The 24,211-nt window shown below is 41.4% G+C and overlaps 1 protein-coding gene across 3 annotated transcripts in view; it reads left to right on the forward strand.

Moving 5' to 3' along the window:
• Positions 1-24,211, forward strand: part of SLC16A14 (solute carrier family 16 member 14) — a 28,566-nt gene that overhangs the window by 1,846 nt on the left and 2,509 nt on the right. For 2 of the 3 annotated variants that reach the window (XM_036997772.2, XM_073218027.1), the window contains exons 2-5: positions 4,615-4,886; positions 10,571-10,714; positions 16,971-17,942; positions 19,351-24,207. In XM_036997772.2, coding sequence (XP_036853667.2) covers positions 4,628-4,886; positions 10,571-10,714; positions 16,971-17,942; positions 19,351-19,619 — 1,644 coding nt within the window. In that variant the 5' untranslated portion in view covers positions 4,615-4,627 and the 3' untranslated portion in view covers positions 19,620-24,207. Of the gene's footprint in view, positions 1-4,614; positions 4,887-10,570; positions 10,715-16,970; positions 17,943-19,350; positions 24,208-24,211 lie in introns of those variants that run through there. The other variant, XM_017680067.3, reaches the window with a different exon arrangement.

Raw genomic sequence — 24,211 nt, forward strand, 5'->3', positions numbered from 1 at the left:
ATGATTTCTTTTTCACTGCTCATGAACTCGTATCTGGGGCGAGTGGAAAACGTTGGTTCCCATATTCTCCCCATTTTCTTCCTTCAGTGCAAGACCCTGTTAAATGCTGAGCTTCCAAAAGGCCAGGCTAGAGTGTGTTACACTTTACCTTAGCAGAAGCCCGGTAACTCACTGCCTTCATCTACCCCAGGGTGCCACACACTCAGGTCATTCATTTTACAGGATATGGAGAAGGTGCTGGGAGGCCATATGGTGGAGAAAGACTTGGAGCCTGGGGACAGAAGAGCAGTCCAGAACCTTCTCCCAGTTCTCGCTCCCTCCCACCAGGTGTAGAGTAAGATTATGATACTCAAACGATTATTTTGTATCTTACAATTATATAAATGCTAAAATGCTAAAAGCAAACTTGTGGGTGGTGGAGATAGACGTTTATTTTTCTGTTGTCTTTTGTTTCTTTAAGTTAATCTGGTTGGACAATAAGTTAACTATGACTAGTCAAAACAAATTATTTTTAGAGAGATTTAAACGTGAAATGCAGATGACTCCATTGCCGGGTATCTCTTTAAGGATCTCCTGAGGACCTGATAGGACTTGGTTTTACCCACCCCCACCTCCCACCAATGCTCCATTTGACACTGTATTCTACATGCACGGCTGTGCCTCTTGAATAAAACTTGCGCATTAAATGCCATTCAACACCATTTATTTATGAACAAATAAACTGGAAATGTCCAGAGCAGTTCAATGGCAACTGCATCTCTTAACCCATAAAATAAATAATTCAGGAAGAATATAAAGTTCCTAACATTGCTTAGAAAAATGCTTACTATTTCCACTCATAGTTGAAAAACTATGATTTTTACAATATTATTTCAAAGTCTTTCTTAGATGGGCTTTAGGAAAATGCCAAATTGTGTTGCTTTATTTTATTAAACAGTGCTGAACAGTGTCCCACAGATTATAAAACGACATTATTACTCATGTAGGCCAGTCGCATCCCTTGTCAAGCTGCCTGGTTCTCTTCCTTCTGGCTCGTAGGGATTGTGCAGGAAACCAGCAGGGACAGAGGGAACAGAGACACCGAGCACTCCTCCTGAAACCTTTCTAAGTTCATCGTCCAGGCCCTTCTGAGAGTGCAGCTCTTTTCTGAGCTGTGAGCTTTGGAAAGCAAGGCTCCCACCCTTTTCTGTCCTTAGACAGTCTATCCTTTTGTTGGGAGAGAGGAGGGGAGAGGCAGATACACGCAGAAGCCTAGATAGAGCCCAACGCAGACTTGACTGCCTAAGGGAAGTGCCTCTTGAATTGCCTTTCTTCTTTTATTTCTCTCTTATAATTTAGCCACTAATCTACTGGAGACAAGAAGCTGGTCCAGGTGATGTTTAAGAGACAAAGAGCAGGACCTTTATTTTCTTATCATGAAGTTAATATATGCTTATTTAGAAATTTTTTTTACCAATAAGATAAACAAAAAGGAGGGAAAATTACTTGAAGACCATCATCCAAAAATAATCTCCATCAACGTTTTTCTTTGTTTCACTGCAATCCTACATATTTTTAACAGCATATAGGGATGACTGCACACATCCCATTTTGTAACCCCCAAGTATAATTCACCCCTTTTGGTGACCTTTCTGTGTCTTCAGAGAGCCTTGTACAATTTTATTTTTGATGGCAGACTTGTATCGCATGGCTGTATAATGATTGGTTTATTTAACATGTACCCTAATGTTGGATGTTAGAGACGTTTGCAGGGTGGGAAGAGTCCTCACTAGTTCAAGATTTCGCTCTTATAACTTAGTTGAATCTTGAGAAATGAGCAGAAGAGGACCAGGAGGTTAGGAGAGAAGTGTGCTCCTGAAAGAGGGACCCAGAGAAGACCATGCATGAAAGCTTAAGAGACTGTGCCAAGGTTGGGAAGCTGGAGAGCAGAGTGCCAGGGAAGGAGGGATGGGCAGCAGATAATGCGAGAAGAGGACCTGGCAGCTTCCAGGGGGAGTCTGGACTTGATCCTAAAGATAACTTGACAAGGTGGGGAAATTACATGATAAGGGAGCGTTTTATGACTCCCAGCAATCTGGAGATAAGAGAGGTGGAAAAAGACCCAGGCAGAGAACAGCAACATGGGCAGGAAGTGTAGTGGTTGAGAAATTGGGTGACCTTTTAGGACACAATCATTTAAAAAATGAAAATAATAACAAGAATGAGGCACGAGAGAAAGGAAAAGTCAAGGTGAGCCCCCAAACAGATCCATTAAATTGCTCTCCACAGGCATCCTGGGTTCCCAGCAAATTTTTCATGAGAACCAACACTATAGTCCAGGGATTCACAATCTTTCCCTACAAAGGGTCAGAGAATACATTGTTTTAAGTTTTGTGGGCCATATAAACCTTAAAAAGGTAAAAACAATTCTTAGCTCAGAAAGAGGCTGTGGGCACTGGGCATTTTGCTAGCCTGCATCCCTGTCCTACCATCCACATCAGAACACCACTGAAAAAAGACCCCAGTTGGAGGTGATGCTAGTGTATTTGGGACTGTTTTTTATACCACCTTCTTCCATTGCAACAGATTATTTGCAGTAATAATCATATTTTCTTTGTTCTTCTGTTTTAAAATAATTAATTGAAAAAAAGAATAGATTTCCATTTTAAAGATATTCAAATTGAATTAAACATTTCATGAGTTGACTACAAATTTCACTCTCCAACGATTTTTTTACCTTTGCTGTATCGCACTGTTTTGCTCTTTTAGATTTTAAACAAAAGCAAAATCCCCAAGTCGGCATGTAGAGTGACTCAAGTTGTGGTTCTTCAGCTCTACAGTAACTGTGTTGTCACAGTCCATCTCGAATGTCCTGCTAAAGGCAGTGATGTTGGCACCACCAGAGCTGTAGACCCACAGCTGCACCAGTTCTGAACTCTTAGGAACTTACTCTCAAAACAAATGTGTGCAGCCGGGGCCATGTGTGTGTCAGGGTCAGCAGGATAACCGAGAGTTCTCTGGGATGACTTCCATGAGGAATACAATGTTCATGGAGGGATAAGTAATAACGTCATGCGGATTTGAAGTTTATAGATATAAAATTAAAACATAATTGTTTGAAACTTTAACCAGCAGATGTTTTCTGAGAGGAGTGTTTTATCAGTGACAGTGTCTAGAATTGCTGGCTCTTAATGATCATAAAAAAGAAGACCAACTTTTAGTCATTTGTTGTGATTAGAAGTTCTCTACTGGTGATGCTCCTCTTAACCACCAGCTTCTGGGGCAGAGTGCTTCCATTGCTCTGTCCTTCCTGCCCTGCAGCTCCACGTGCAGCACTGCCCAACCGTCGTTTCCACTTGGAGACAGCTGTCTTCTGTTATCCTGAACTGAGGCCCGATCATAACCACAGCCGCCTCGTTCTCAGCCAATGATCTACCTGTTTCACCAAAGAAATTAGATCATCAGGTGTAACTCTCCATCCCACCCCCGCCGTCTTGTTTCCATCCACTGCCTCCCCCAGTCCCAGAGGACGGGCTGCTCCTCCTGACCAAGACCAATTCCTTCCCGCCCCCTCCAGGATCACTCATTCCCTCTCCCTCTCTCCTCCTTATCCTCAGTTCTTAGGCACACATGTAATTCTCATCCTAAGAAAGAAAAACAGAGCTAGAGTCCTCCCTGACCTGGCGTCCTTCCCCTTCTGGTCCCATCCAGCCTCCCTCCTCTTCCCCAAACCCCTTGAGAGGTGGATCTTCGCAAAGCACTGATCTCATCATGTCTTTTCCTTGTTCATCCTCAGCTCTTCACTACATACAAGATGAACTCCAAGCTCCACACTTGGCACATACCTTGTTCCCTGGTAACCTTACCTGGTAACCTATGTGTCACTATAGTGTCCGCATTCTTTTAGTGTGGTTTCCTATCTTTCGAACAATTTTCTAGTTTCCCAGGGAAATGCTGGGAATGGAGGTGGGTGGGGGAGGTTAAAGTATGTGTCTTGTATATCGGACATAAGCATCGCCAGTATTAGAAAGCTAGATCTTCCACTGTAAAAATAATAGATTGGCTTTCTACTTCATCACTCTCTCTCTCCTGAACCGGAGTCAGTGAGTCGGTCGCCCTGATGCTAATTCACTCCGGCTCTCCTGGACAAATCGAACATTTTGTCCCACAAAATGAGGACCAGGTCCACTGCCAGGGGCCCTACCCAGCAAGGTGAAGCTACCTTCTCTGACATCTTTGCTGTCACCTGTCAGTGTCCATCTCAGTATGGGACACAGGCATGGGCTTTGGAGTCAGGAATAGGTGGATTCAGTTCCCCAGGTCCTGTCTAGTCATGCTCCTTACTGGCCATGGGGACTTGGGAAAGGCACTTCACTTCTCTGGGTCTGTTTCCATTACTTTAAAACATGGGTTATGCCTACATATAGGATGACTATAAAGATGAAACGGGTTTCATAAAAGCACTTGGTCCTGTGAAAACCTGAGGAGTGTTCCCAAATCTGCACAATGGCAAAGATTGATCTGCCATGCCCGTCGGGGCTGCTTTGGCTGTGATGGGGACGTGGAGCCGTCCAAAGAGGGTGAAGATATTTTTGTGTTGATGTTTAAGAGAATGATGTGTCTTATGTATTTCAGAAAATCTTGGAAAATGTATACAAGCCATGAAGATATTGGGTATGATTTTGAAGATGACCCCAAAGATAAGAAGACCCTTCGAGCCCACCCACACATCGATGGCGGATGGGCGTGGATGGTGGTGCTTTCCTCCTTCTTTGTGCACATCCTCGTCATGGGCTCGCAGATGGCCCTGGGGGTCCTCAACGTGGAGTGGCTGGAGGAGTTCCGCCAGAGCCGCGGCCTGACCGCGTGGGTCAGCTCCTTGAGCATGGGCCTCACCTTGATCGTGGGTATGTTCACGCGCCACCCGCTGTGAAACCAAATCATGGTGAAATGACAGTTCTTTGCTCGAAGTAATGTTCTACATTGTTGAAACATTAGACATTAGATGTTAGTGAGGGTACTATTTTTTTTTTATTGTGTAAAATACATATAACAGGAGATTTATCATTTTAATCATTTTTAGGTATACAGGACAGGTCACTGCCACAAAGCACCTTCATTGCCACCATCCATTTCCACAACTTTTTCATCCTCCCAAAGTGAAGTTTGTACCATTAAACTTGTACCATAACTCCCCACTTCCCCCTGCCCCCAGTCCTTGGCCACCACCGTTCTGTTTTCTGTCTCTATGAATTTGATTGCTCTAAGCACCTCATATAAGTGGAAACATACAACGTTTGCCCTTTTGTGTGATATTATGATTTGAATATTGTAAACATTTGGAGTATTTTTAAAGTTGATTATTTTTAAAACTCTTTTGCCCCAAACCAGTTTTTGACTATTACAATTCATTACATATCATTACAAATCTGTTTAACACTTAATGAATCTTTTTGAAAGATAAAAGTTTTAGAAAAAACACCATAAAAGTCAAGTGACAATCTTTTTTCAAAGTTCCAATGTTTTGCATTTGAAATATTGATCATGTTATTGAAAAATGTATTAAACTATTGATAGAAAGGTCACTGACATAGCTAACAGGCAGGAATAATAATGTATTGTGTTTTCTAATTAAACCTAAACACACAGCAACTTATGAAAGCAATTTTTATCCAGACACTAAACCAGAAATTTGTTTTAATATGTTACTATGGCCAAGGTGTTTCAATTTGGGAACTAGACAACTTCTACTGTCAACTGCAGCTGACTCTTGAACAATGTGGGGGTTAGGGATGCTGACCCCCGATACCCATGTAAAGCTTTTGTTCCCCCAAAACTTAACTACTAATAGCCTACTGTTGACCAGAAGCTTTACTGATAACATAAACAGTTAACACATATTTTGTGTGCTGCATGTATTATATACTTACCTATACATATTGTATTCTTGAAATAAATTAAGCTAACGAAGAGAAAATGTTTTTTCAAATTGTCATAAATCTCTGAACAGTCCTCCAGTATATTTAATGGAAAAAATCCACATCTAAGTGGACTGACATAGTTCAAGCCCTTGTGGTTCAAGGTCCAACTGTAATATTTAATAAGCAACTGTTGCATACCAGGTGCCTTCCCTTACATGACCGCATTTAATTTGATTTAATTCTCTTACTAGTCCTCTGAGGTAATTTCCATGAGAGTTTGGGTATGGCAGGCATATGTGTGTTTGATGGGAGTCTGTGCCTTTTTGGTGATTCCCACATTGGTAACTAATTGCTTGAATCCAATTCAGAGATTTGTTGATCTTGGCTGGCATTCAGTCAATGTTATTTTGGATAATATAAACATTAATAACAGTGGTAATGTTAATGTTAGGAAACAAGGACAAAGTGCTATTTCTCAAGATGTGTATGCAGTATGTGTGTTTATCAAAGGGAATTAATACTAATCTAGTTTTAAAATTAAGTCAAGTCACCATTATGTTATGAGAGAATTATTGACAAATCATTTTTTCCTATAACATTAATGAACTGACTCCTTCAGCTCTGTGTTGGCCTTGTGAAGACTAGGGCCGTTTGACATGTGAAAAATGCAGGTGGGTTTACATCCACGTAGGGAATATGCTAGTTTCATATTGGATATAATTTTACTCTCTCAGTAAGTCATGAAAGGAAACTGCTTCTAGAACACTTAAAATCCAGTTTTATTTTCCTTCTAAAAATAAATCTTTAAGGGGTAGAACAAAATACTTAGAGGTTCTGTCCAGGAAGCGTGTGCCTACAACAGAAAGGAAGAGACAGCAAAAGGCCAGGATATGAAATGTACCAATATTTTCCAAACCATCTCAGTGAGTTATCTTGGGTATTATTTCGTATTTCACAAGTTCTACAGAAATAAGCAATGGAACCAGTCCTGAAATTATTGGATACGGTTTTGAAGATGATTCCCCAAAAAGGAACAGCTAACCCCTAGTGATGGTGAAATGTGATTATCATCTTTAATTTAATCGGGAGGGGACTCTGTATTTGGAATCTGTTTGAGAGTCTCTTAATTGCAGACAGTGAACTTTCAGACTGTAGACGAACTTTCTACAGGGAAGGTGCCTGCCAGATAAATATCTTTTGCCTTAGGCTCAGAAATGGGCACACAGTGAGACTCATAGTTATATAGGTGAACGGTCTTTTCTTCCATCGATCAGGGCCCTACATTGCTGTTCATTATCTTCAGCCTCCTGGTACAAAGTGGCTGCAGATATGCTGGGTGCTTTTTGGAGCCAGAAACCAGCAAGAACAGCTCTCTTTTATTTAGCACTTACTACATGCCAAGCACATACCATGTGCATGATCTCATTTGATCCTATAGCAACACCAGAGGCCAGAGCATCATCTCCATCTGACGGAGGAAGAACACACAATGCTTAGAGACATTAAGTAACTCACTGAAAGTTGAACAGCTAGTAAATGTGGGACAGGCTTCAAACCTGGTCCACTGGACTCCCAAATTGTGTCCAGTGTACCACACTACCTGTCAATGACGTCAAAGTATGTTCAAAGTGAATAAATATGCATTGTTTTCATTTTCTAATCATTGTAATGAGCACATTTAGATTTCCTCTTTTAAATTAAAAAAGAAAAAAATACCTGAATTATACTTTGAAAGCCATCTCAGTCTTGAGCAGTGACTCACACATGGGAAATTGAATAATTTCAATCTTGTTTCATTCTGTGCTAGCATGGATTTTTGCCAGTCTCCTGCAGATGGTCCCAATTTTTAACAAAATGTAACCACCTCAGTGGCATCTACAGCAGCCTTTGTGAGAGCTCTCAGAACAATTCCTAGTGGAAGCCATGTTGTTAGGGGAGTCTGTTGGCTGCCAAAGGTCACTTCCTTGCTAAGGAGAATTAGAGCAGTGGTTTTAGTCCTGGCTGCACATCAGATCTATCTTGGAAGCTTTTAAAAACCCTGTCCCTAGGCTGCACCTGGACCATTACACCAGAATCTCTTGGGGTAGGACTCAAAATCAGGGTTGTTTTTTTTTTAAGCTCATAAATGACTCCAATGTTTAGCCAAGGCAGAGAGTCATTGATTTAGAAGCTCCTAACTCCTTCGCACAGTGAGAGGTTATTCCAATAAACCAGGAGTTTAATGACCGACTTGATTTCATCCATAACTTTATGCTAAGGTCACCTTAGATTGTTTCTTTCCTCACTTGAGCTTTTTTCAACCTATGACATTCTGGGATGGGCAAGGAATTATGACCTCCTTGGGGTGTTCCCCACAGCTTTATTATGTGGGAAATGGTCTACAGTCAGATTCCTGTTGAAGAGGATGAAGTCTTATGTGTACAGTCTCATTCCAAAACACTGACTTCCTCCACCAAAGTGGGAATCATAGCCACAGGACTGTACCTCAGTCTTAAGTCCTCCTCTCAGACTGTGTGAGTAGTTCTTTTCATTTTGTTGAAATGGCAGTTCAATCTTGGAGATGCCAACTGACTATCAGTAAACAGTGGTTAGGAAATGAAACAGAGTCAGAAAGCTTGGGTCTGCCTTCCTTTTTTTTTTTTGGACAATTCTGTATTTTGTAATTGTAGAGGAGTCACAGCATTTCTGGGGCTGATTTTGCCCGTCTGCAAATCGTGACTACAGCCCCAGCACACATGGTGCAAAAATTGATTAACTCAAAAGCCAGACACCTTTATCAATGCAATGTTTTTATCAGTAAAACAATTAATTCTTTCTTTCTGAAAGATAACAGTCCTCCAGACATAAATATTCGCACTTACTTGGGAATTTCCTTCCCTTTCCCCAAAATGTTTTCTTAATGCAATGTTTCATAAGCATGCAATATCACAGGAAAATGATTCTGGGCCTTTTCTGTAAGGTGGAAAGTATGACCATGTCACTGAACTGTGATCAGTGGACTTCTCATATTCTTAAAAGGCCTATTGATAGCAAACGAATGAATCATGCATTTCTTTCTTTTTTAATCCAGCTATCCAAGATATGAGTGGTGAAATGGCCATGGGTTTTTAAAAATCAAAATATTTGTAAAAAAAAAAGACACATCTTCAACTTATGGTTTCTGAATTTCAGTTGCCTCCATCATTCTGTCAGATGTTTATATCAAGGCGGTTGGCTTATGTATTATTTATATCATATGCTTATTTTGTAACATATAATAGTATATTTATATGAAACGTATTTGCTATAATAAGTCTATTCTAAGAGGTTTAGCTACTGAGTTATTTTCTGTTGTGCACCAGAGTTAATTAAGTTAGTTAGTCTTTACTTTCATAATTCTTAGAACTAGGTCCTCAAAATAATTAGACAAAAAGAAAAAAAAAAAGATTCATTAGCAGACTGTATACCCAAATAGATTCATGAATACAGTTAGAACTTCCAAGGAAATTTTTATGTCAGTTTGGAGTAAAACAGGAAGCTCCTTAGAGTTCAAGAAGTTTTTATTCTGAAATAGTTCCACCTGAATATAGCGTTTCATAACTATACAAAGTAATAAGGATCAAAAATCAGGTGATGTTTAAAATTCACCATCTTATTGAATATTAAGTACAGCTTCATACTGTATTGCTGAAATATGGATCGCTCTTTGGACAAGGAATCACTTATCGTGAGGTGAGCATTAAGCTTTGTGACATCAGAAGAAGTTAACACAAAGTCAGGAAGAAAACAACGCGGGTTGACAGAAACCAGAGCATCATAGGAAAGTAAGCAGTCAGAATGGGTAGGGTATAATACTGTTTTGTTGCGAGGACTGGCACACGTGGCTCTATGAGGTGGATTCCTGAATCTCCACATTAATGCATCACCTGATGGGTCCACTCTGGGAGTGAGAATCCAATGGGGGCTAAAGTATGTATGAGGCAATGAGAAGCCCTTTCCATTTGGTTTGCAGCTGGGTGTCCTCACAGAAAGAGACTATAGGTTCTTTGCTGGAAGCATAGGAGTCCTGAGAAGCCCCTTCCTTGAACTCTGTTTGGGTCTATAGTCAAAAACTCAAATATGTACAGTGGCCAAACAAGTTATGTAAATGAAGGCAGGAAGCCAGATATAAGATTAAGGGGAAGGCTGGAGACTGCAGCAAACTAGAGAGTGTGACACAGCTAATCAAGTCAGCTGCAGCTCATTTGGGCTGTGTGGGAAGGTATTCTGGGTTGCCACTGGATTTTTTGTGAATTCTCGTAATTTTTAAATCAGTTGGCAGCTGATTCAAAACATTTTTAAAACTGTGTTCTGTATAAACAAATCCACCTACAGGCTGGACAGAGACCCTACCTAGCTCACTAGTTTCAGACCTCTGCTGTAGACAAGAGAATGAACCAATTTGTCTATTTATTCCAGGTCAGCCCTCCTTGGAAACCTAGACTCTGTGTTTTCCAGTGTAATTATTAAAATCCATTGCATACTAAAAGCTTTTTGCATATAAAGCAACAGAGGTTTTTGGTGTATTTAACAGCTCTACGTTGTAGTCTTTGCTTTCAATGTTTTATTCTTTGACTTCATATGAAGATTTACTAAGAAGGCATGAAAACAAAACTCCATTGGTCAATTGCTTTTTCAACGTTCTGTGGCAGGACCTTTCATCGGCTTATTTATTAACACCTGTGGGTGCCGCCAGACCGCAATGATCGGAGGGCTGGTGAACTCGCTGGGCTGGGTCCTGAGTGCCTATGCCGCAAACGTGCACTATCTCTTTATTACCTTCGGAGTGGCAGCGGGTAAGCACACTGATTTCTTTTAACTTGGCTTTAAATGTTTTTATTGAGCATTTTGTCAACAAATTTCACTGTAGAGAAAAGAGACCCATTAAAATATTTTGCCTTTTTGTCTCCTCCTCCCCACTCCACACCCACCCTATGCTCCAGGAAATGCTTTTTATTGTAAGATATTAAACATGCTCTAAGTGTGGGAAAACAACCTAACAACCGTTTGGCTTCCCTATAGAATTTAATTAAGCTGTCCGTGCCTGGTTCTAAGGGCTAGTCCTTTCTCTTATGAGGAACAGGAAAATGAAGGTAAAAATACAGACATAGGTGAGTAGATCAATCATTTAAAAAAATTAATAACATGCTCTCATTTAATAACTGCAGAATGGAGCATGAATCATGGACTAATCATTTTCTCCTTCACACCTCTTCAAATTAATGAAATTGCAGCAAAATCTACATACATGGAGAGACTCTAAGAAGCAAATCTAGAGCACAGTTAAGAGTGTCACTCCCCAATGAACAGGTAAAAATTGGCTGCCAGGCGGCACAGTTTGCATATCCGTCCTGCAAAATATATTCCCAGCCATAATTTCCTTTATCAGCAGGTAGCAGAATTCACACAGATAGCTTCTTGCTTGTACAACTGTATTTCAATGAACCAGATCTGGCCTTTCTGTTTGCGCACAGTGACAGTCCAAGTAAATGACATGTTGACAGCAAGGTTAGAATAAGAGTTAAAGGTTAGAGTTTGGAATTCTTGCCTTTCCCCCTCCCCCCCCTCCCCACTTATTATCTTTGTGACTTCGGGCAAGTTGCTTAACCTACCTGTGCCTCATTCCTTATCTGTAAAATGGGATGATTAAAGAGTGCTTGGTTTACAGTGTTGTTGAAATGATGATATGAAGTCATCTGTTTAAAACACTTACCACAATGCTTGGTGCATAATAAAGTGCTCAGTATATATATTTTTATTATTATATATTATATATATAATGTAACATTTTTATTATATTATAAGCTTAAGTGTATGATTTATGATAACAGAACACGGTGAGCACAAAATCCTACTGTCCCTACCGGTTCGCAAGTTGGTTCTCTGTGATATGCATCTCTCCACATATACACATAAAGTACCTCTGTGTCCTCTGAAGCATAGCTTAAAATGATCCGAAGGACCTGATAATAGTTCTTAATGAAAAACTTAAGATGTTTTCCCTGAATATTTTAGAAAATTTCTCCCTAACAATCCAGTAAATAGAGCCAGCACTGGGACTTTTTTGTATTATAGGTCAGGCAATAAACACTCCTGCTGAAATTGAAATGAAGGAACTGCACTGGGGCCTCTGGGCAGATAGGTGGGACCTCCAGTGAACCTGATCTGATGGTGTTTGGTTATACAGACTATATGACTTGATCCTAAAATCTGGGACTTGAGATGTATTCTCATCATTTAAAGATTTCTATGGTTAGACTCTTTGTTTAAATGGAATTTTATTTCTTGCAGCATATTGCTTATTGATCCTATAATATTACCACCATGTTCATTCATTTATTTTTTCATTCACTTACTTGTTCAGAAAATATTACAGATCCAAGAAAGTAGGAAGAAAATTAGGAGCCTGGTGAAAGGCAAGTATGTCTTGAGATGCTGTACTGCTCCCACTCTTTAGATAGAAAAAACAAAGAAAGCTCTGAAAATAAATTTATCCACCTCCTCCACAAATACATATGTAACTATAAGTGGAAAATCCAGCTACAGTTAGCTAATATATGCAAAATGCTGTGGGGCTGTCATTAGTGAAGCATGTTGAAGCTGATTGGTAATCTAGCCCCTATATTTAATTAAAAAAAATAAAGATGTCAGCACTCTCTGGAGGACTCGTGCCGGGGGATGATCATCAAAAAGCCTCCACAGGGATCCGGACGATGCTGCGGTTGTGGCTGCATCCAGCCCACCATCTCCTGGACTTGCCATAAGAAGGAGGAGGGAGATGTCTAGGCTGGCATGTGCATACAGTGAGACAACGAATTTGACTGGATCTGTACTGTTGGAACTCAACCAGGAGTTGGGAGGGGTGCAAGTTGTAGCACCCCAAAATCTCATGACTATAGACTATCTATGGTTAAAAGAACATATGGGATGTGAACAGATCCCAGAAATGGGCTGCTTTAATTTGTCTGATGGTTCAAGTACAGTTGGAAAATATCCATCATATCATAGATAAATTTTCACAAATGCCTAGGGTGCCTAAATGGTTTTCTTGGCTTCACTGGAGATGGCTGGTAATTATAGATTTGCTTTGTTTATGTCACCGTATTCCTATTATGTCAATATGTGTGTGCAAATTAGTTAGTAGTTTAAAACCTATACATACTTAAGGTACTATACAAGAAGATATGTCAAAGAAATAATCAATCCTCCCAAGTTTCCTTCATATGCTACATCTATAGCTTTTCTTCTTCCTTCCTAATTACAAACTTTAAATAGAATTCGTGCCTCATATCGAATTTACCGAGTATCATAATTCCTCCAGGTGGTAAAGATACCTCGAGACAAGTGCTGGGCATAGAAGCCACAGTGCATAAATCTGCAAAGAAGTAAAAAGCTAACCTTTGCAAACAATATGGCTTCTCTCTCACTTACCAACTTTACATTTCCCTGTATGGCCCCGGAAGATGACTGGTTAGCCAGAGACGGGTAAGATTCCTCAAGGGAGGAACAACCTAAGACAGGCACAGTCGCAGGGGGGCCATCAGGTGAGAATTTGGGGATCAACAGAGGTGAGGCTCAGAACCTCACCCCCCCTGCTTTGAGAGAAATCTTCTGCATCCGTGGATGTCTTGCTGCCCTTGTCTAGCCTGGATTAATACTTAGTCCATAGGCACACACCTGATCATCTGATCATCTACATTTGCCTTCTTACAGCACTAAACTATGTTTTCTACCTTTATCTTGCATCTACCTACCACTTCAGCATTTTATTAAAAATAAAAATAATAATAATAATAGGAGAAATGTGGGATCAACATATAAATCAAGTACAAAAATCAAATGAATATTCATATTTGACCTGATGGTTTATAGGTCATATTGCATGATCAAAACCGAAAGTTTCTGTGATGACTGCCCTTGTACTGTTCACCATGTAAGAATTTATTCACTCTGTAAGAATTCGTTCACCATGTAAGAACTTGTTCGTTATGCTTCAGAAGATTGGAGACTGACGAGAATTAGGCTTGAGATGGATTAATGATTGTACATTGAGCATTGACCCCCCTATACTGAATTTTATTGTTGTTAACAACCATTTGATCAATAAATATGAGAGATGCCCTCTCAAAAAAAAAAAAATAAATAAATAAAAAAAAAAATAAAGATGCCAAGATCTACTGCAAAAAGCAATTGATTGGGTTATATATATCTATATATACATATATATCACTGGGCAATTTATGTTGGAAAGAAATTTTGCTGATACCCTTCTTCATTCTAAAAGAGGTTGAGACAGATTTGTTTATATCTTTTACCACCTAGGCAATTAAAATGATGTGTGAATGTCCTGCTATTAAGCAGAAAACTAATTTCTGTTTGAGCAGTCTTCCTTAGCCAAGTGTGTCTGGACAAACTTCCACTTTGCCAGAGCTTTCCTGGCTCCTGAAGACGTCTTCTCCCTGCCAGTACTGGTCCAGGACCACAGGAGTTGCTCTTCCCTGCCAGCCTTCTTTCCTCCCCCTCACCCGCGGGGCTGTCCACCTCTCCTCTAAACCTGAGTGTGGTGAAGAACTGTTCCAGGGCCCTGCGCAGGGCTGGACATTAGCAGGGTCTTGTCTGGCTACTGCACCTGAGCCCGCATATCCCCAAGGCCTGTCCTGTAAGCTTATGTAGTAATTGTGCTGATTAGGGATAATAAGGTCACATTAGGAAGGGGGTAGGCGGTTAAGGCCATGGATGGTATAACAGGGAAATAGCATTGTAGCATTGAGCAATATTATTTTCTTCTCATACACAGGAGTATTTTTTATTCATACTAGTTTAGAATTAATGCCACTCTTATGCTTATGTACCTCAGTTCTATTCCTGTTAATCAGTTAATTCTGCTGCTGTTTAGAAATCCATAACCACATTAAATTGAGGACATTGGTTATTGACATCAAATTTTTTAGAAATTGAACTTATTTTGAGCTACCAGTGAAATCCAGACTCTGACAAATTTCACAGGAAAAATGACCCAGTTTCCTCAAACAAATAAATTTCAAGGAAAAAAAAAAGAGAAATTAAAAGAGGCTTAAAAAACATATCCACAAATAGCAATGTATGGGCTTCATTTGGGTCCTGATTAAACAGTTTTTGAGAAATATCGTCACTTATGAGACAATTAGAAATTTGCACCTTGTGGATGTTTCATGATATTAAAGAATTGTTCATTTTTCCAGATAAAATATGATGATTATGCTATTTAAAGAATTCTGTTTAGAGATTTATTCTAAAACATTTGCACATGAAATGATGTATTTGGGATTTGCTTCAAAATAATATGGAGTATGTTTATGGACTGCGGAATATTTTTTTCTGTGTCTTGGATATTAGGAAATGAGAGATTTCCTCCTTTCGTGGACTTTAAAGTCATAAAGGTTAATGCAGAGTTTGGTTCAAAATTGGGGAAGACTGTTTTCTTCATGCTTGGTTCTCTCCTGCAAATTATTGGGATGTTGTGACTGTCACTGAGGTTTGGCAGGAGGCCTGGGGACTTGCTCCAGCTTCTTCTGGGAATCACTTAAAAGCTAGCGTAATTGTTCTTAAAACAAGGTATCCACCTGAAGAGGATTCCTTGAGGATCACTGGCTTCTGACAGTTGCTGTAAATTATCACTGCTCTAAGGTAAATAAAGGAGGCCGGTTGCTTCTTGGGGATTATTTTAGAAACTCAGGCTGAAGCAAAATCCTGCAGCTACCCACTAGCAGGCAGGGCTGAGAGGCAGCGTGGTCCCTAGAAAGGGACCAGGCTCTGCCGCTGGGTCTGAATCCCAACCCAGATATTCTCTGACTACGTGCATCAGGGTCTTGGGACAGTAACTTAAATCTCCATGAGGTTCAGGACCCCTTTTTATAGAATGGGCATCACCACAGCTAGTTTTGGGGGTTATTGTGAAAACCGTATCAGATAAAGTCTGTAAGTCAACTGGCACATTATCAACATTCGATTAGAGGGTAACCACTGCTACACATGCAAGTGTGTGTGCTCTGGTCTCCTTCCAAACAAATTCAAGTAATTGTGAAACAATGAAATGGTGCTGAAGCAAGGAGGCCTCTGCTCTGGGGGGGAGTATCGGCCAGTCTGTTTCATACGATCATACTGCCATCCTTAATGTCAGGAGACCACAAGCATGAGAACCATATGTGGCTCCATGATCGCTGAAGTGGGGCATATGGTTCCCCTGTCTGTACCCAGAAGTTGAGAACACAACCCACAGCCTCTTGGCCAGCATTCTGTTTCATTTCATTTTTGTAACAGACTTCGTTTTCTTAGCACAGTTTTAGGTTCACCGCGAAATTGAGCAGGAAGTACAGAGATTTCCCATAGCCCCCTTGCCCTCCCCTGCACAGCCTCCCCCACTGTCATTTTAATTTTGGCAGTGTAAATCTCAGACCATTCCAATTTTCTAGGAAGGCACAATTAAAAATCAGAGGTACAAACAAGTACTATGTGGTTTGACATCCAGTAGCTACTTCTATTCATGGGTACATTATAATTCCTTTTATTCTTCCAATGAATTGGTGAACAAATTGGCCCATCCCTGGGGCTTCTGTCGACCTCCTGGGCTCGCTCTTCATCCTCTTGTAGGTAAATACTTCCCTGGTGTTCAGCGCAATGAGCGCTGACAGCTGAGCTCTCCGAACCCGTTTGCTCCTCCAGCACGTCGTGAGCACGCACTGCGTGTTCTGGGCAGTCCTGGGCATGCAAGGGGAAAAACAGACCCACTGCTGCCTTTCTGGAGCTTGTATTCTGATGTAAGATGCTGCCATATTTTATTTTTGGAGTAATCTGTGCTGCAAAGCCTGTGGGGGGAAATGATGGGCCAGAAACTTGCAGATGACCGTCTTGGGGCTTACCCACAAAGCTCCTTTTTTACAATCATTTTTTCTTTGTTTTAGAAAATTGTATAGAGACTAATGTAAGAAATGCAGATGACCTTGACATGCTGCACGCTCTAGATGCGGCCATTGACGTTGTGCCCGTCTTTGTCTCCTCTTCCCGCCCGCGCAGGCTTCGGCAGCGGGATGGCCTACCTGCCGGCCGTGGTCATGGTGGGCAGGTACTTTCAGAAGAGACGCGCCCTCGCCCAGGGCCTGAGCACCACCGGGACGGGGTTCGGCACGTTCCTCATGACAGTTCTGCTGAAGTACCTGTGCGCCGAGTACGGGTGGCGAAACGCGATGTTCATCCAAGGTGCCGTTTCCTTAAACCTGTGCGTGTGTGGGGCGCTCATGCGGCCCCTCTCAACTGGCAACGGCGCCCCCGACCCCGGGGGCCAAGATCCGCAGGCGCCCCCGGCTCGCTCACCCGACTCCAAGGCAAGGGCACAGCTGGGGGGAGCCGGGGAGCCAGCGGGAGGGCCTGAGACCCCGGGCAGCCTCGGGGACCTTCCCGCCCAGGCAGGCCCCGAGGCCGAGCTCGGAAGGAACCTGTGCGCCCTGCGGGTCCTGAAGACGGCGGGCCGGCTCACCCTGAGGGTCAGGAAGGGCTTCCGGGACTGGCACTCGGGCTATTTTGGGACAGCCTCGCTCTTTACCAATCGAATGTTCGTCGCCTTTATTTTCTGGGCTTTGTTTGCATACAGCAGCTTTGTCATTCCTTTCATTCACCTTCCAGAAATAGTCAATTTATATAATTTATCTGAGCAAAACGATGCTTTCCCTCTGACTTCAATTATAGCAATAGTTCATATCTTTGGGAAAGTGATCCTGGGCGTTGTGGCCGACTTACCGTGCATCAGCGTTTGGAATGTCTTCCTGATGGCCAACTTCACCCTCGTCCTCAGCATTTTTATTCTGCCCTTGATGCACACGTATGCTGGCCTGGCTGTCATCTGTGCACTGATAGGATTTTCCAGCGGTTATTTCTCCCTGATGCCCGTGGTGACTGAAGACCTGGTGGGGATTGAGCACCTGGCCAACGCCTACGGCATCATCATCTGTGCCAACGGCATCTCAGCGTTGCTGGGACCACCTTTTGCAGGTAAATCATGAAACGTTTTAAGAGCTTAGAGTTCATGCGGGGAATTAGTTTGGCTTCATTTATGTAATGAAGTCCAAGATTAATAAGAAAGAAGTTTCCATTTTGTGCACATTTACCTTTTTCTTCCCATTCCTGCACCCCAGTTTCTCATTTGTGAATTTTAGGAAGTTAAAGGTCATTCTTTCCTGTAGATGTAGGTGAACTTGAGGTCCTTATCTGCAAGCTAAGCAGCCGAGAGGTACAATAGACAATAGAACAGTGCAGGGCACCTGCCCCTGCTGAAGGAGGCAGCCTCTCTCTGCCCAGCTCCAAGTGATTTCTGTCATCAAGAAAATACAGAGAGCTGTTGCCAGCTCTTCGGTCCAACAGAACACAGCTATGAGCTGGATCTAGCCTTGTAGTGGTTTCCTATAGCTGCTGTAACAAATTGCCGCAAACTTAGTGGTTTAAAACATTTCAGGTTTATTATCCTACAGTTCTAGAGGTCCGGAGATTAAATTGGATGACAAAGGGCTCAGATCAAGGCATCAGCAGAACAGGGAAGAATCCATTTCCTTGACTTTTACAGCTTTTGGAGGCTGCCTGTGTTTTTGGCTCCTGGCCCCCTTTCCATCGTCTAAGCCAGCTGCGTAGCATCTTCCCATCCCTCTCTGATTCTGACTGTCCTGCCTCCTTGTGTCACTTATAAAGATGCCTGTGATTTATGCTGGTTCCACTGGATAATCCAGGATAATCCCCATCTCAAGGCCTTAATCATATCTGCAAAGTCCCTTTTGCCACATAAGGTAACCTTCACATGTTCCAGGGATTGGGACCTGGGCATTTGCAGAGTGTTGGGGCATCCTGCCTACCACAGGCCCAGAGGCCACCAGATGGCAACATCTAGGGCAAAATCTCTCACATGTATTCACCTCAATTCAACAGAGACTTTGCTTCTAGTGCTGGGTATCCCAGGAGTCAGAGTCCCCAAGGCATCCTGTTCTGGGTTAAGGTGCTTAACAGAATCTGTCATCCTGGGCAGGGTTTAAAGTGATGGGAAGACACATCAGAGTTGGGCAAGTAGACTCGGTCCCCACGAAGCCAGGTACTAGGCCAGGATGACAAGGTCTACCTTCCAGCCAAAGATTGGGGCGGGAGCCCGCGTAGTGTGACAGGGCCTGGACCAAAAGCCAACACCAAGGTGCTGTCTGTAGGTGGCTGGCTGGCGGCCAGGCCAGGGCTGGCGGCGACTGTCAGAGCCCCCAGAGGTTTTGTACAGTGTAAGCTAACCCAGTAGAGCCTCACCTGTTCAGATGCCCCAAACCCATGCTCACCTGGCCTCTCCTGACTCTGTGGCCTCACATCCTCTGCAGGAGTAGGGGAACCTCATGGGTGCAGGACAAAGCCCTCCCTGCCCCTTCCTTTCTAGCCTCCCTACAGATCCTACAGTCATCTCCTGTCCGAGGGCCCCACCAGCAGAGGGCTTGTGTCAACACACCCAGTTTTAAGCACCCCTCGGAATTTGAAGTTCGAGAGATCAGGAGTTTTGCTTATGTAGCTGACACCGGCCGCTGGCTGACTGAAAGTTTAAAGCCTAAGAATCACTTCATGAAACCCAGTGGCTACAAATGGGGCTCCTCTGGATCAAGCTGCTCCTGTTCCCTGCCTGTGCCCAGGATGCAGATGCAGCATTTCTAGGTGACAGTGAGTAACTATAGTGCTACAGCAAAGTACATCGGCAGCTGAAAAGTCAGACCTTGCTCAGTGATCTCATTCTGTAGAATTCTCTCTCAGGAATGCATTTGGCTGTAAGAGAGCGACCCACCAGTGGTAGCTTATACAGATTTAGTTGTGTCACATAACCAGAAATCTATAGTTCAGGGACTGGAAGAGAGAGGAATGGCATCTCCGAGATCCTATCGGTCTTTTCCTCATGCTGGTGCCTCATAGTGGCACAATGGCTGCTGTAGTTCCAGCCCCTACGTTCTCATTCACATTGAGGAGGAGGAAGGGAGGAAAGGCTCAGTCCCAGCAGACTTCCACTTATATCTGATTGGCCAGAATCATATCACACAGTTTGTCCAAGCTTCAAGAGGAACTGAGAACTGGAGTATTTTGCTTTCCAGCCTCTGTGCTAAAGGAAAAGAGAAAAGAACTGAGATTGGGGGTTTGGCTCAGTCAACCAGTGGTATCTTCCAGAGATATTAAACTGAAATATCCATGAAGGGGGTGGAGGCATGGTCATTGGCTCATGCACCCTCTTGTTGGAGGTCCTTCAGATGTATTATATGTGGAAGTGGAAGCTGTGATTGATAGTTCTCTGCATGACCTGGAGGTGCTTTCTGCTTCTCATGGTCATTCTGGGGCTATTTTTATACCGACCCATCAGATTTCAATAGCAGCATCATAACACCACTGTGAAGTGCGGTACCAGTATTCATGATCAATGTTAATAAAAGTGCCAAAGTTTGCCAGCATGGTTTGCTTCTCCTGTTTCTATGGTCATGTCCTTCCCACCCATTTGCATTCCAGTGCATTGCTTAAGTGGAAGAGAAAGGCCTTAGAGCTAGGAGCAGGGAGTTATACCTGGCCAGTCCTCAGGATATCTCTGCCTGCCTCAAGCTTCCTCCCTTAAAGTGGATTCTGTAGGTGAATGTGGTACTCCAGGGTAGTAGAAACTATTGCATTAATGGTTAAGAACCTTCTCTGAATGCATGTCAAATGCTACCAGGGGGCTCTAAAATCAGTGTTCTGATGTGCATTTCTAGGCTAGCAACGTAAGGGGGCCTTTTCTTCTTTTTATTGGTTTGTTTCCTCTCCCACTGAAGAATACTGAACAACATGATTGGCTAACTGCACTGCGTTTATTAATTCATTGACTTTCCAGGCCAATGAGCCAACATTGCAATGAGATGCAAGCCCAGCTTTTATGCATCTTAGTTCAGAAGTGACTGCCAATATGAGTGACTAAATAACTACATTAAATTCATACTAGAAATTCCAGGTGGGCTGGAAATTATTACTCAGCTGCATTTTCTACAAGGAAAATTACTGTTCACATTAAGTTTTTAATGGGTTTAGAAATGAATGAGTTTTCCATTTTTCAAAGTGGTGTCTACTGACATTCAAAAAATCTGGTACAATTTAGTAGCAAGTTAGACAATCACACATTTCCATTTAGGAGAAGAGTATACAATCAGAAGTATAGAACAGACATTTCAACCATGTCATTTAGCATGCTAAACATTCAGTCCATCTCGTTTAAAGATGTACTAATAGTAGGTACCTTTCTATGTTTCCAGCATAAAATACAACAAAACTTGGCCAGAAGATTTGACTGACCAAGAATCTACACATATGTCCTCTATTTATGTAAAATATAATACCTTAACAATTTGCAATGGTTTTCATCAAGAGATGGAAACACTTATTTAATAAGGATGAAAAATAGCTATCAATATTCATTTGATAGACTCAAATGAAAAAGGAATACAATTTAATAGGGAACCAGATTTTATTTGGAAGCTGCTCATTTGAACCGATATGGATCCGGGTTGCCAAGGATCCCAGGCTCTAAAACAAGGAACAGCGATCAGACCTGTAGGGAGAGGTGGCGAGGGATGAATGGGGCAGGCAGCTTGTTGGAAATGTCTTTCCCTGAAGAGTTGTGTCCACATGTGCTGAGAATCAGAGCATATGGTCAAATACTACCTCTCCTGACCTGCTTTGTATCTGATATAGGACTGGGTTGAGTTCTAACTAGTTGAAATATTAAAACAGTTGCCAAAGAAAGATGGCAGAATCCAGTGTCATTTAAAAATAAATCCTAATGGTAGATTGGAGAAATCTGTGGGATTAATTTAACATAAAATTTAGGACTACCTCTCCAGTTTGTACTGTTAAATCATTTGATGAAGTTGGGTGTGTTTTTAAAAAACTGACATAAGAATTACTTTTAAAGATTGGTAGATGTGGACACTTTTACAAACAATCATACTTTTAGGGGAAAGATGAAATTTTAGAATATAATGGGTTCAATTTAGGATTGTAACTATGTAGTGCTTTGCATTTTCTAGAGTCTACAGAGAAAAGAGGGAGGATGGAGTGAAGGGAAGGGGGTGCTAGGGTGTTCTAAGGGTGATAGTGTTTATTACTATCCCCCCACGGAAAGAGGAAAGATACACATACAAACAAGGAACCAAGAGAAATGTGTTCAAAACTCAAAAGCATTCAGGATGGCTTGTGCTCATGGTTAAGCTTGGAGCAGAAGGGGATAGAGTTAGGTGGGGACCACATCCTAGAGCCCTGGAGCTTATTTATATTCAACCACTTCAAACAAAGTAAATGAATAGTCTGAACTAAATACAAATTAATTTTCCATTCAGTTAGGATTTTGTCTGATTCCTAAGGTCTTTGTTAGGTAATAATTGTTCCAGTTATGGGTATTTATTATTTAGAGCCGTCATTTTATGCTCAATCACTTGATCATGTGAAAAGCGCAGATTTACAATGACAAGGTCAGCTTTTGAATGGGATGAGTGGAGTATGAGGACCTCATTTATATTTATTGCTTTTCTTTTTAAAACACCACTTTCAGATAGTCCCATGATATCCTTGGCTCATAGATATAACTCTAGAAAAGACTCTAGATTCTGCCTTCTCTGCAATGAGTCATTCATTTCCTCATAACTCACAGTGGCCCACAATTGACAATTGTGGACATTAAGTGTAAGTTGGGTGCATTTTTGTTCATATGACAGTGTCAGTGTGCCTTCCTGATTCAATTCTGAAGCCAGTCACTGTTTGGGGATTCTACGCATAAACTTATTTGTCCCTCAAGTCTCAAGAGATTAAGAGATAAAGAAAAGACGACAGAGCATTTTACTGAGCTGCACCTCAAGAGTCTGATACTTTCTTCTTGTTTATGTTTATATCACATAAACTCAAAAAACTTGGTTGACATTTAAAGCGTATCCAGACTTCAGAGCTTTTGGGTGGTTCCAAAGAACTTTTAATTTTTAATGTCATTAAGTGTTTGTTTTCCTTTATGACTACCTTGACTCATCCAGGAACATTAATTATGCACTAGTTACAACAAACAAAGAAATATAAAGAACTGGCTGGAAGTCCGAGGTTCTGGTTTACGCCTTCAGTGTTGCTTTTGTGTAGCTATTCGCTGGAAGAAGAGGCAGTCGCATTCACTTGCCCGTTAGGTGTATTTAAAAGATAATTTTGAAAGGTGGCCATGAAATACTGTGTTTGGTCATAAAATCATTTACACTTTTCTTATGTCTTTGCTAATTAATGACTTATATTTTTGTTACCACAAGTAAAAAATTCTTCTGTATGCCTTAATCCTCTCAGTTCACCTAGTTGGCTGTGTGGGGCCAGGACAGGTGACTGACTGTTAGATTTAATCCCTGAAGTATAATCATGCTTCATAGTTTCTGAGACTTTTTTTTTTTTCTCATTTTAACATCTCTGGAATACATTAACTGGAATACATGTTACAATGCCAAAGAAAACACTGAGTCATATTTTAATATGACAAGGATATTTCTTATTGATACATAAGATAAGGATACATCATAATCATGGTATCTTAGAATCCACGAAATATATATAGTGTTTACAGAGTGCTTAATAAGGTTATTATATGAAAACATTAGAATGCAATATTGAAATATCATTTGAAAAGAACTGATAGTTTAGTCAGCATTTAAAGCTGTATTCTTGGCAGCTTTAAGTTTTATGCATATAAACATTACAGATGTAAATGTCAATTTTATACAACCTGGACAATTTGATTCTTTCTGGAACAAATATTTACCCTCAAATACTTCAGAAAGAACGGAAGATCGAATGTCTTCTGCTCAGTGTCTTTTGAGATACACCAGAGAATTCTTCAGAAGAGTTTTGAAGGTCTTAGAAGAGATTTGTGGTTTTATTTATGAAAAAAGAAAATCATTAGATTCACTTTTCTCTGCTGACTTTGTGCCAGCCTGAGTTACCCTGAGGGCTGTGAGCCAGAAGATTGTGTGAGACGGCCAGCTGCTTTCTGTGCCTTAAAAATACTCTGGTGGCTTACAAGAGAGGTACAGCTGTTCCCAGGTACTGAGAACTCTGGCTTATGTAGGCTGGATTTAAAAATGGTGAAATAAAACATTTGGGGCATTAAATGACTTATAAGTAAATTCCTATAGGAATATTTATAGTAGCAATAAATGCCTGCTTTGTGTTCTTGACTTTTATCAACTATGTACCACTGAATATATTCTTTTTTATTTTAT

The sequence above is a fragment of the Manis javanica genome, chromosome 12, assembly GCF_040802235.1.
Source record: "Manis javanica isolate MJ-LG chromosome 12, MJ_LKY, whole genome shotgun sequence".
Lineage (NCBI taxonomy): Eukaryota > Metazoa > Chordata > Mammalia > Pholidota > Manidae > Manis > Manis javanica.